The following is a 13,127-nucleotide window of genomic DNA, read 5'->3' on the forward strand; positions in this document are numbered from 1 at the left end:
CACTGAGTCCGGAGCTAGTCCAGCGAGAGGGTGACTGAGGGCACCAGATATAAGGAAAACATTCGTAAAGAGGTAAGAAGGTCAGTGAGGAGACAAGTCTCAGATGTCACAGGATGGAAAATGATGCAAAACTTTTGTGGTGTTGACAACTTAGGTTCAAATCAGATAACCTTTGGAAAGATTCATTTACTGCGGTCAGCGATGGCTTTCTTTTCTTTCTTTTTTTTTTTTTAAATATAATTTTTTATTTTTTATAAACATATATTTTTATCCCCAGGGGTACAGGTCTGTGAATCACCAGGTTTACTTTTCTAAAAGTGGTGCTTCTAAGGCTCGAGGGGCATAGTTAATGATAATGCGAAGTACAAGCACAAGAATGTAGTGGGATCTTAGTGACCACAGTAGTCACCACGAGTGCAATGCCAGCTTCCTGGCACTCACGATTCCAATACACGCTGACAGCTTCTAAATGCACCTGTGAGCGTCTGCTTAAGGGCTTTGTTTCAGCCCTGGCAAGGCAGGCTAGAAATGCCTGCGGGTGTTATCTTTGGCTGAAAGCCAGAGAGTTACGCAGAAAAATATTCTGGCTTCTTTGCTGGTCAGGAAAGACCTCCGGGACATGATCTGTATGTCTTCCTGAGGTCCCCAGTGAGACTGAACCTCAGTTGCTCCCAGTAGCGACCTGCTCCAAAACACACATTTTATTGGCTTCATTTCCTTCCATATTTATTTTAACTGCCATTTGCCTACCAATGTTAAATGAAATTACTTCCTGCAAAATGACTTGCATTCAGGGTTTCCTTTGGGGGGAACATAACTTAAATCAAATAGAATGCAAATGGTGACTTTAAAAATGCTTGTGTAAAAGGGTGTGTCCTGCTGATGGGGACTTCTTGTTCCCCGTGACATAAGAGAACTCAAGATAGCCTGCTGGATTATGCAAACACGTGTGATAGAGACAGGCTGTCTCATCTCAGTTCCCTTGGACCTATGAACCATTAGCTAACACATCAGCTGATGGCAGTCCTATGCAAAGTCTCAGTGAGATCAAGAGAAGAACCTCACTGTTTTACTGGACTCCTAGTGAGCCCAGACCAAATTGCTGACCCACAGAATTGTAAGCAAATAAAATTGTTGTTCGATAACATTTATTTTGGGGTAATATGTTACATAGCAGTATACAAGTGATATAAAAATTGGTACCAAGAGTGGAGAAATGTTGTAACCAATCCCCAAAATAATGCAGTATTGGCTTTGGGACTGGGTGGCACCTGAAGTTTGGGAAAGCAAGGGGGAAATTATTCCTGAAAAATGGAAAGACACTAAGGGGACTGCTATTGGAATCTGCACAAAGTTAAGTAAGGGTTTTAACATCGTCATTTAGTTCCAGTAAATTCAGTCAATTCAGTCCAACTGAGAAGGGAGTAAGGAGAAAAAGATATGCAGGGGGAAAAGAAGAAGAAGAAGTAGTAGTAGTAGTAGTAGTAGTAGTGACTCAGAAGTAAGGCTCCCTGAATTCTAGTTTGAGCTTTGCCACTATCTTACTGTGACCTAAGCCTTTGGTTTCTCATCCATGAAACGAGAGACAATTTCAACGGCATTATAATCTGACTGAAAGAACATGTTTACCCATCCTTTCAATTACTCTCTCCCTCGTTCAATGGTCCTTTTTGATGTGTATTTATCTATCACTACAGTCGAAAGTAAAAGTGGAAGTCCAGCTGAAGAGTTGCATGCTTCGTGCCTGCTTTTGAAAAACTGCACAGGTAATGCTTCCCATTTTTGTATTTGATTATTTTCAAAACTGCAGACCTGGTTAGAGCCACATTCTTTTCCATCTTAGTGAATAATTAAAAATAATTAAATGATTATGACTTCTCATATTGGTTCAAACCCAAGTAAATGGATCCCTTCTTTATTCCTCTCTTTCTCTCATTCCCCAGATCTACTTCATACAAGAATCCTGGTGCCCAAGTCCCACTTTCAAAAATAAGCCACTTACACTATCTCTTCTGTTGCTCCTGCAACACCATCAGCTCTTGCCTGAGCTACAGCAAGAGCCTCCTAACTAGACCCTGCTAGAGCAGAAAAACCCCAGACTCACTGCCAACATCCAGCTAGAGCAACACTCCAGATCCAAATCACGTCACGTCACTCCTCTGCCCAAATGCTGTCATGATCCATCTCACAGAAAGTACACATCAATCCTTGCCATGACCTCAGAGGCTTCATAACACTGGTTCAAACCCTCTAAGACCCTGAATACCCATCTTGGAGTAAAACATTTTATAGGATCATTTACTATGCTGAAATAACATTCAATAGTGACATCATAAACACATCTAATTTCTGAAAGCTTGATTATAATTACTACAACACCATAAATGTAACTTAAAGGAGAATTAAAAGGAAAGAAACTAACCTTCCACAGTACGTCATCTATAAAGCTTAGAAACCATGATAAAAGATGATACTTAAAAGAGTAGTAGCCTGTGCATTATGGCAATGAAGAAGTTTGGATTAAAGAGATGTACGTAATTCAGAAGACGTTTAGTTTGAGAAGTCCAAGAAAAATGAGAAGACAGGCAGACACCAGTCTATAAATGAGTGCTATGGATAAATAAAAACAGACTAGATTTATTAGCGTGTGCTCAGAGAAAGAAGGCAATTACTAATGACAAATCATCCAAGTGGAGATCATGAAACTATATGACACTGCAAATGAGCTGAGCCCAATCTATAACGTGACGGTGAGAACAATCCCTCATGCTTTGACACGGGGAAACCAGTGATAAAATCACACGGATGGCACAGCTTGGTGTTGAAATCCCACTATATATCAAAGCATTTTAATCATTTGGCTATGACTGTAAAATACTTATCCCAAATCTCACTGGCTTAAAAACAAAGGACTTAATCAACTATACCGTAATTTAAACAATAAAATAATAAAATAAAATTCAAAAATAAATAAATACAATCTCTTAAATAAAAAATATATTAACAATCAAAAAAATAAAAAAATGTAAAAAAGAATTTCATAATTTTGCAGATTGGCTGGGTTATTTCTCGACTTGTTTCCCCAGGGCCCTCATGAGACTGCGATCTGCTGGAAGGTTAGCAGGGTGAGAAGGTCCACGTGGCCTCATTCACCCATCTGCTGGTTGAGTTGGCTGTTGGCTGGGGTGCCTCTCTTCTCCTCTGTGTGTCCACTCCTCCTCCAGAAGATGGACCCGGTAGCCCAGCTTCCTGACACAGCAGTACCAGGACAGCATTCCATCGGGCAAAGGCAGAAGCTATATACCTCATGAGGCCTAGGCTCCAAATTTACAAATCCCTTCTGCCACATTCTGTCACAAGGACATCCCAGATTCAAGGACTAGAGAAAAAGACACCACCTCTTCCAGTCGTTGGCACTTCAAAAGACCCTGGAAAGAATATCTGTGAATGGGTAACAGGGAATGGAGAATGAAAAAAGAAACATAATACATTCAAGCTTCTATAAAGAGCTTGAATGGTGTAAACTTGGGGACCGTAACCATAAGAACAACAATAATAATAAAGAATAATACAAAACCCTTATGAGGCATTTACCATTTGTCAGATTCGGTTAAAAATATTTGCACGTAACGCTCCAATTACTCTTCACAGACATCCGGGGAGAGAGGTGCTTTTATTATCACTACTCCACATATGTGGAAATCAGGCAAAATTAAGCAATTTTCCCAGTCATGCCGCTGGTGGATGGCAGTGCTAGCATAGCAAGCCAGATACTCAGGAGGCCATGCTTTTAATCCTTGTGCCATTTGCCAATTCTCATAAAGCAAAAGGCAGTCCCCAAATCACCCCTTATGTACTTTACATGATCTGAAGTTCTTACCATTAGGGTACTAAAAATTAAAAATATGTAGAGGGCAACAAAATTTAAAAATTGAATTCAACGAAACCCTAACATTTCTTACAACTGTATTAACTTAATAATTAAAAGGCAATCTCACATCTCCCCAACTACATATTTGCAAGGGTTGGATGGAGTAACTGAACCGCTTTACTAAAACCAGTTACAATGACCTAGGTATTGAGTAACACATCTGGAAGAGATTGCTCATTAAATAAAGTTTCAGTAACCTCAAGACAATGTTTTTATTCCATTTGAATTTGGGGGAAATAGACTAATTTATAGTGCATGTGTATAGCTTCCTTTTTTAAAAAGTTAACATTAGTCGGTGCCTGGGTGGCTCAGTGGGTTAAGCCTCTGCCTTCAGCTCGGGTCATGATCTCAGGGTCCTGGAATCCAGCCCTGCATGGCTCTCTGCTCAGCAGGGAGTCTGCTCGCCCCCCACCCCCGACTCTGCTTGCCCCTCTGTCTACTTGTGGTCTCTCTCTCTGTGTCAAATAAATAAATAAAATCTTTTTTTAAATAAGTAAATATTATTATGTATCAAAGTACTACTAATTTCTATTTGCTGTAGGTTTTGAACATGAGGGCATTAAAAAATCACTAAGCATATGGTGGTACAATTATCCATCACATATATACGTCTTATATACTGTAAGACACCTGGTGCCCCTGCTCATGCCCCTTAAACTCCAATAGTGTCCCCCACTCATTGTGACAACCAAATTACCTCATGAATATTCGAGGCCCCCTGTGTCTGACCCCCATATATACAAGAACTGCGACTCCATGCAGTGAGGCTCCCCCACCTCTTTGATCTCAACTCTCCCCTTTCTCCCCTTGGCTCACTCTTCTCCAAGCATAATGATTTCTTTGCTGTCCTTCAAACATGCTAATCACTCTCCCCTTTGAGGACCTTTGCATCTGTGGTTACTTTAGCTTGGAATGGTCTTCCCTCCCACGGTGCAATTGCTTGCTTTCTCTGGGTCCCCAATTCAATGTCCAATTCTCACTGAAGTCTCACTTAACCACCCCGTATGAATTGTCGACATTCTCCGCCCAAAGCAGAGCTCCTGCATTCTACATTATCCTATTTACTTATTCCCTAACTGTACTTAGTAGAGCAGGATAGCATTGTGATTCAGCATGCCATCTCTACAATTAGATGGTCCATATTTGAAACACGGCCACTTGCTAGCAAGTTACCGAACTCTATGTGCCTCATGCTTCTCGTCTGTTAAACGGGGATGATAATAACAGAACCTACCGAAAAAGGTTATTTGAAGGTCAAATGATTTGATCATAGAGCTAGAGAGGTGCTCAGCACACAAATGGCAAACACTTTTCTATTATGACTGTCTTACATAGTATGTTTATTGATCATCTCTGCTATCAAGTAAGCTGTGTGAGAGCAGAGGTTTGGTTCAATGCTTCATCTCCAGGGCCTAGGGTGTGCCCGGAACATAGTAGTGTTTAATGAGTATTTAATGGATTATTGATTTAGCTAGTTGTAAAGATGATTTTCGACATTTAGGTAGCTTTTTTTTTTTTTTAAGTAATTTAAAAAGCTCTTTCATACTTAACTCTTTATGAAAGAAGGGAGGTATTATTTCCTGTGTGGAAACCAGAGCTGATAAACATTAGGTAACTTGCACCAAGACAACCTATTATTAAGCAATGGGCTTTGAAATCAAACTGCCATTTTCTGTCTCCTCTCCTTTTCTCTCTGTCTCCCCTCTCCAGCAGTCACTGAGGCAATTCTTTCTTAAAATGTTAGCAGTGGTGGTGGGTATTAAAGAGGGTATGTATTGCATGGAGGACTGGGTGTGGTGCATAAACAATGAATTTTGGAACACTGAAAATAAAATAAAAAGTCTGTGGGAATCACACCTTATTAGCTGAATGGAAAAACCTGGGATATATTTATGTTTTCAGAAGTACACTAATGAGCCTCGAGGATATGTGTGTATATATATATATATATATATATATATATATATATATATATTTTAGGACTAATGATAAATTCCTCTTGAACTACATCCCAGAGAGTAGCTGATGCATGACCTAATTCTGATCACCTACTTTTGGTGGGAAGAGGAGTTTGGGGTTGGATGTTTGATTATGATTACCTGCAGAATCACAAGTTTTAAAACCTGCTATAAAGTATTCATTTGCCAAAGTGGCTTTTAAGGTCCAGAGTAATCCTTTATGATCATTTAGTTAACAGAATTAAAAAAAAAAAAAAAAAAGAGGTATGTTAAGAGTCCTCTGCTGTGACTTGGTAGGATGGTGTTGGATAAGGAAAATACACATATTTCTCATAGAAACTGATGTATGATCATGCTGAAACACGACATGCAAACTCAATTTTTAACACGTTATTTCTCTTGAGAATTATTGCAAAATCAAAACACCACTGCCTCATTTTGTTTTCCTCAATATAATCTCCATATTTGTATCCTTTAGCAATTCCTCCCCCCATTAAAATGTTTTCTAATCTCTTAAAAACTTTACCATTTCACCACTGATAGAAATAATCTATATTAAAATACTCAGCTCTACTATGAGACAGAAAGGGATAAAGATGAAATGGGTTCTCATTAGACCTTATCTGGTATACAATCTTGATGAAGCCATTTATGTCAATTTCAGTTTTCTTTTCCAGAAAATGATGATATTTACAGTGTATGTTCTGCATGCTTTTCAGAAGACTGATATGCATAATACAATAACAACTTCAGCTCTTTTTCATTGAGACTCTCCTACAAGTCAGACAATGCATTAGGTGTTTGTAGATAGGTTCTCATTTAATCAGTGAGATAGCCTTGTGGGATTGGCTCCATATTTTCATTCTACAGGTGGAAAAACAGTTCTGCGTGTGCAAAGATAAGTTTTTCCAATAACAATGAAATGTGTTTTTACCATGATGCATAATCGTCCTGAAAATAAATGCACTCTTCAACTACCACATGTTATTAAGACAATGTATACTATTATGGGGGAGAGGGATGTCCAAGTGTAGAGAAAATAGCAACTCTTTCCAAAATGAAGAAGAAGAGAAGAGTTGTCTTACCTCGTAAGTGCTGGTGATGCCAGATCTGTAGAACACGGGGAGAAAGAGCTCTGATGTGAGGACGATGACAAATGCATATGAAATGAAGAAGAGCACAAAAGATGCCCCAAAGCGGTACACCTCAGAGGGAGCTCCCAGGACAGTGACAGCTGACATGAAGCTGGCTGTCAGGGACAAAGCTACAGGACCAAAGCTCATTTGCCTTCCCCCAACAAGGAACTCCCTTGAAGTTGCCTTTTTCCTCTCCTTAATAGCAAAGAACACCCCAATTCCAGAGGAAATGACAAAGAGGGCTGCAAATACAACATAATCCCATACTGCGAAGCTCTTGGCCTCCATGCTGGGAAGTATGGTCCCGGGTAGAAGTTGTTTCCAAAAGCAAAGCTCAGGGCAGTAGATGTTTTGCCAAGAGAGGAGACTGTGATTTTGTGAAGAGACTGATGACCACGGACACTTGACTGGATCTTCAGACACCAAGCTGTACTCAAGGAAGACCTCAGAGGTTGACTACAAAGAAGAATCTGGTAGTGGCATTGGTAGAAACAGATGAGAACTTGAAATCTGACCCGGCCAGGAGCTGTCTGTTCCCCAGAGAAGGAATTCAGATGTGTTCTGAAATTAATAACCATGGAGGTGGAATGGACTTGCCAGATAACATGCTCTTTTATCTTCTAGATTTTTTTTTTAAGGTTAAACATTACTGGGGAAAAAATAGAAGTGATACAAGTTTACCATCTCAGCATTTTTAATTAGTGAAATGCAATCTGCAATATGCAACATCACCCTCAGGGGTGTCTTTTCCTGAGTAAGGTGGGGGAGGGATACCTGTAATTTTCCGAGGCTGTGGGTGTGGAAGGAAAGGAGCATAGGACTGGCAATCAGGAGACCTTTGCTCAAGTTGGCTCAGTTGTAAGGAAGCTGTGTAATTGTTGGCAAATCATTTAACCTTTCTGAGCTTCAGCTGGAACATGGAGGTAATAAGACCTTAATAGGTTTTTAAAGTTTTTAAGTGTCTGTAACTTTCTACCCACTTTTCCCCTGATCTATAAAATGAAAGTTACTAATATCTACCTCATTGGCTGTTATTGGTGTTTAGAGCAGAGCACTTCTCAACATAATAGTTGGTTCTCTCAACTCAGGAAATGGATTCACCAATAATTAATAAACGATTTGTAGTCCTCTGTTTTATCTCTCTGTCTCTCTCTTGTTTCAACATTTACAACACTTGCACTCAGAGGCTAAGTCAGAGTGAGTACTAGGACAAATGAGAAAAGAAAGGTGAAAATCCAGTTACAGATTCCTGTTTCTGCTCTTGTTAGACGGTCCATTGTCCTGAAGCACCACACTGAGCCTTTGGGGGACAATTTCTCAATTGTTCTCATTGCTCATACTTCTCTTTCTTGGTCTTCCCTGAGACCTAGCTCTACAAAACCTGATTATTCCACAAGATCTAGTTCCTGTCTCTTCTGCTCTGTGGAGCCTTCCCTGACTCATCCCTGCTCTCTGTACCCCCAGATCCTGCGGGAATCAGCATCCCACGGTGCTGAGGTTGACCTCTGAGAGTGTCCTCAGGTATTTTAAAGGACCTATATGTATGTCCGAATCAGTCAGTCAGCTGTTGTAGATGACCAACCTCTGGAAGATAGAGGCTCAAGACTTGGTCCATAGTGATCAAGAAATAGTAGCCATTGTAGAAAACAAGGAAATTGGGTGCCCAAGTGGCTCAGTTGATTAAAAGTCTGCCTTCAGCTCAGATCATGATTTCAGGGTCCTAGGATGGAATTGAGCTCTGCATTGGGCTCCCTACTGAGCGAGGAGTGTGATTCTCCCTCTGCCTCTACACCCCATCCTGTGCTCTCTTTCTCTCTCAAATAAATAAATAAATAATCTTAAAAAAAATAAAATATGGAAATAATCAACAAAGCTAAAGAAGAAAATATAAATTAGTCAATATTTCCAAAACCAGAAACATTTTTATCAAAGGAAATTCTAATTTTCCTTTTGACATCTGGTTAACTGAGCATATCTTCGATTATTTGTTTCTTCTGGATACTGTCTTCACACCCTGCTTTGGTCCATGGATTTGAATTAGGCCACAGGAAGCTCTGATGGCCAAAATATACTTCTAGTTATGAATAAATATGCAAAGACTCTGCCAGGAGCTGTGTCCTGTTAAAATTTCTCCTCTAAATTTGCAGACTTGGTATGATCTGTGTTAATAGGAAACTAGGCCTTTAATATTTTTATTTTAACCTAAGCTTTCAATTATTTTTGTCATGTGGTATTCTTATTATATAATGGGGTTTTGTTTGTAACGGTCTTAACATAAAATCAGAACTCTGACTTTCAGAGACTTGACTACCTTATACTTTAATATTAACACCAACTAAATGTTAATATTCAATCCACAAGGCATGTGAACAACTTGTTCTGGTCAGGTCAATATTTGTTCAAAACATTATCATTATATCTATGAGGTCCCAGGGTTAAATACCAGAAGCCTGCTGCTGATTAGTCCATGAGTACTACTGGTTTTAATGAACCACTGTCAAGAAAAAGTATTATCTACATAACTTCCATTCCTCTTAGATTTCAAAATTGTGGGGAAGCAGAGTGGCTAATGGTTTGGTATGTGAAGGAAACTTCATACCTCTCATAATAAAATATTCCTTGCTTTCAACATTTTGCTGACTATAAGACACTGCATCAATTTCTTAATTTAGTTCTCAACTATTTTCCATTAAAAAAAATTTTTGTCCCTTTTGTAGCATTCAATATCTTCAAACTTTTTCCTTCTTCCTAGTGAAACCCACTCTATGCAAGATTCATGATGATTACAAGACATAGAATCAATTTATTCATAACTTTTCAGGGAAAATAACAGAACCAGCACATCTGATGGCTATATCAATTATCTTTTCCAAGATTGATTGATTGATTGATTTATGAGAGAGAGAGAGAACATGGGAAGGGGCAGAAGGAGAGAGAGATAACCAGACCACCAGCTGAATGGGGAGCCTGATGAGGCGCTTGATCCCACGTCCCTGGGATCATGACCTGAGCCAAAGTCAAGAATTGGACGCTTAACTGACTAAGCTTCCCAGGTGCCCCCAGGGCTATATCAATTAGAAGGTACATTCCTATATCATAAATATTAACATGGAAGAGAGGGGAAATGTACTTCTTTGATCTGAAGAAATCCCAGCATCTCCTAAATCCTTTTGTAGGTGCTCCAAATGCAAATATTTGCACCTTATTCTTCAATGTCAGGTGGGAATCCTTGTTAGAAGGTAAGATGAACCATGAGAGATTATGGACTCTGAAAAACAACCTGAGCATCTTGAAGGGGCGGGGGGGGGGGGGTTGGAGGTTGGCGGAACAAGGTGATGGGTATTATGGAGGGCACGTATTGCATGGAGCACTGGGTATGGTGCAAAAACAATGAATACTGTTACGCTGAAAAGAAATTAAAACAAAACAAAAAAGTAAGACATAATCACCTGTTCTCCCAACACACACACACACACACACACACACACACACACACTGCCCTAATGAGGATCCATTATCCAATTACCCACTGCCTAATAGGTTAAAGTTGTTATCAGTAAGTCTCCTTAGTATAAAATAGTTCTGTGCTTTTTGTTTGGAGTAAGTTCTTTTTTTTTTTAAGATTTTATTTATTTATTTGACAGAGAGAGATCACAAGTAGGCAGAGAGGCAGGCAGAGAGAGAGGAGGAAGCAGGCTCCCTGCTGAGCAGAGAGCCCGACGTGGGACTTGATCCCAGGACCCTGAGATCATGACCTGAGCCAAAGGCAGCGGCTTAACCCACTGAGCCACCCAGGCACCCTGTTTGGAGTAAGTTCTAATGGGAGAAAGGAAGAGAGTCTGAGAACGTTGCTACCAAAGGGAAGAAAGGGTAAAGAACTGGCAAGATTAGACATCTGGGAGAATAGTGTTGGAGACTTGCCATAGATATGAAGATAAGAAAACAATACAAGAATCTGTCTGGTGCCAGAGACATTTCTCAAAACTAGCAAGAATTTCTCAAAACAAGTGTAAGGAGAACCAAAGGGCTCTAACTATGAAAATAATTAATATTAAATGTTAAAACTATTGAAATGTTTCCAGGTTTCTTGAGATGTAAGTGACCTATAACATTGTGTAAGATTAAGATATCACAATGTGATGATTTGATACACTTATATATTGCAAAATGATTATAATGAAAGGGTTAGTTGACTGCATCATTTCCCACAATTACCTTTTTGGGGGAGTCGGGGGTGAGAACATTCAATATCTATTCTCTTAGCATCTTTTAGGTGCATAATGCCATATTGCTAACTATAGTCACCACATTTACATTACGTCCCCAGATAAATGTTACATTTTTGTCATGTTGTGCTGGAGTGTAATTCTCTTCTGTATCCCAACCTTTATGGAGAAGCTGCTACATCACTGGTATTATACTGGTGTATAGTCATCATCACACTAAAGGAAAAAGAGGCTGTGATGACCTTTGGGTTCAAAATGCAGAAGGAGAGAGGAAAACTATTGAAGGAGGTATGACACATAGAAGAAATTGAGAACCCAGAAAAAATAAAAATTGGAGAAAGGCCTCCTGACAGTATGACCTTTGAAATTGAGGTGGGGAAGAACATTTGATATCCTATTCTACCGAAGTCAGGAGATTGAGCTTTCTTGCCTTTCTTTCTTTCTTTCTTTCTTTCTTTCTTTCTTTCTTTCTTTCTTTCTTTCTTTCTTTCTTCTTTCATTCTTCCTTTCACTTTTGTATTTTCTTTCTTCCTTTCTCCTCCCTCCCTTCCTCTTCCTTCCTTTCTTCCTCCTTCCTTCCTTCTTGCCTTCCTACCTTCCTTCTTTCCTAATATAAAAAAGAAGGGTGATCTGAGAAGGCTGGAAGATTTAGGGCACTGAGGAATTGACACTTGAATTTCATTTACATATACTCACTAGAAAAAAAGGCTGTTCCCAAGCCCTGGTGTAATAGAACGGAAAACATCCTTTATTTTCAGCAAGAGACCAGGTTTCTTTCTCTACCCTGTCACTAAGGTGTTTTGTAATTTTGTTGCTATTTTCTCTGATTCTTAGTTACCACAGTTGTAAAAATGATGGACTATCCTATTAATAATTAGATACTTAGATTAGTAAGATTTAGTGTAAGCAACTAAATCACTTTTCAAATCTACTCAGCTGTTACCTTCTTTGATCAACCTATTTAAATTGCAAGCAACCACTTCTGAATCTTCCTCTTCTTCCTCCACTTTATTTATTCTTCAATAATGTATCTTCTACTAATATATTACATAATATTTTATTTTTTTAATGATTTTATTTATCTATCTGAGAGAGAGGGAGCACAAGCAGGGGAGGAGCAGAGGCAAAGGGACAGACTGTACTGAGTGCAGAGCTCCATCCCTCAACCCGGAGATCATGACCAGAGCTGAAATCAAGAGTCAGATGTTTACCTGACTGCATCACGCAGGTACCCCACTGTATAATATTTTCAATATTAACATCCCTCCACTAAAATGAAAACTTCTAAAGGAATTTGTCTATTTTGTTCTCAGAGTTACTCTCAGTATCTAGAAATTTCTGTCCCACAACAGACATGCCATAAATTAAACTAAATTATATAAATGCTAAGGGTCCATTCCATCTTTATAATCTACATTTAATTCCTATTTTCCTGAGGTGGTGGGGGAAAGAAAAACTAAGAGAAAACTTTTCAAGATTTGTTTTGAAGCTGAAATAGTCATCTACCTCCAAGCACATTTTCCATGTAAAATTGAAATGTACATTCCACCCTATCAAGTTCCTAAATTCATTGTAGCTAAATGTGACTGTGGTTAAAACTTTATTCACTCATTCTATATATACTGAATAAATGGGAAGGGATGGGGTGACTCAAACCTTTAAGAGGCAAATGTCAAAGTCCAGCAGATAATGTTATTTAAAACAGACGAATGGCATCACACCTCTACAGTAAACAAGTAGAACATTTGGAAGGAATATCCCAGTGGGAGAGCAGCTGAGCATGAGGATCAAGGTCCTTCCGTAATTGCCCTCAACACCTTCGTTATAGAACAGCAACTCTTCGTGCTACATAAGCATAAAGGAAAAAACATTTCTT

General features: G+C 39.1%; 1 protein-coding gene across 3 annotated transcripts in view; it reads right to left on the bottom strand.

Annotated features, from left to right (window-relative positions):
* SLC5A12 (solute carrier family 5 member 12) overlaps positions 1 to 7,616 on the bottom strand; it is a 54,385-nt gene extending 46,769 nt beyond the window's left edge. For all 3 annotated transcript variants that reach the window (XR_014298690.1, XR_014298691.1, XM_082682810.1), the window contains exon 1: positions 6,975 to 7,616. Coding sequence is in view for 1 of the 3 variants with exons in the window: in XM_082682810.1 (XP_082538936.1) it covers positions 6,975 to 7,313 (339 nt within the window). In the remaining 2 variants the exon portion in view is untranslated. The remainder of the gene's footprint in view (positions 1 to 6,974) is intronic.
* Positions 7,617 to 13,127: the final 5,511 nt, after the last annotated feature.

This window comes from Mustela nivalis (assembly GCF_964662115.1).
Source record: "Mustela nivalis genome assembly, chromosome: 9".
NCBI classification, from domain to species: domain Eukaryota; kingdom Metazoa; phylum Chordata; class Mammalia; order Carnivora; family Mustelidae; genus Mustela; species Mustela nivalis.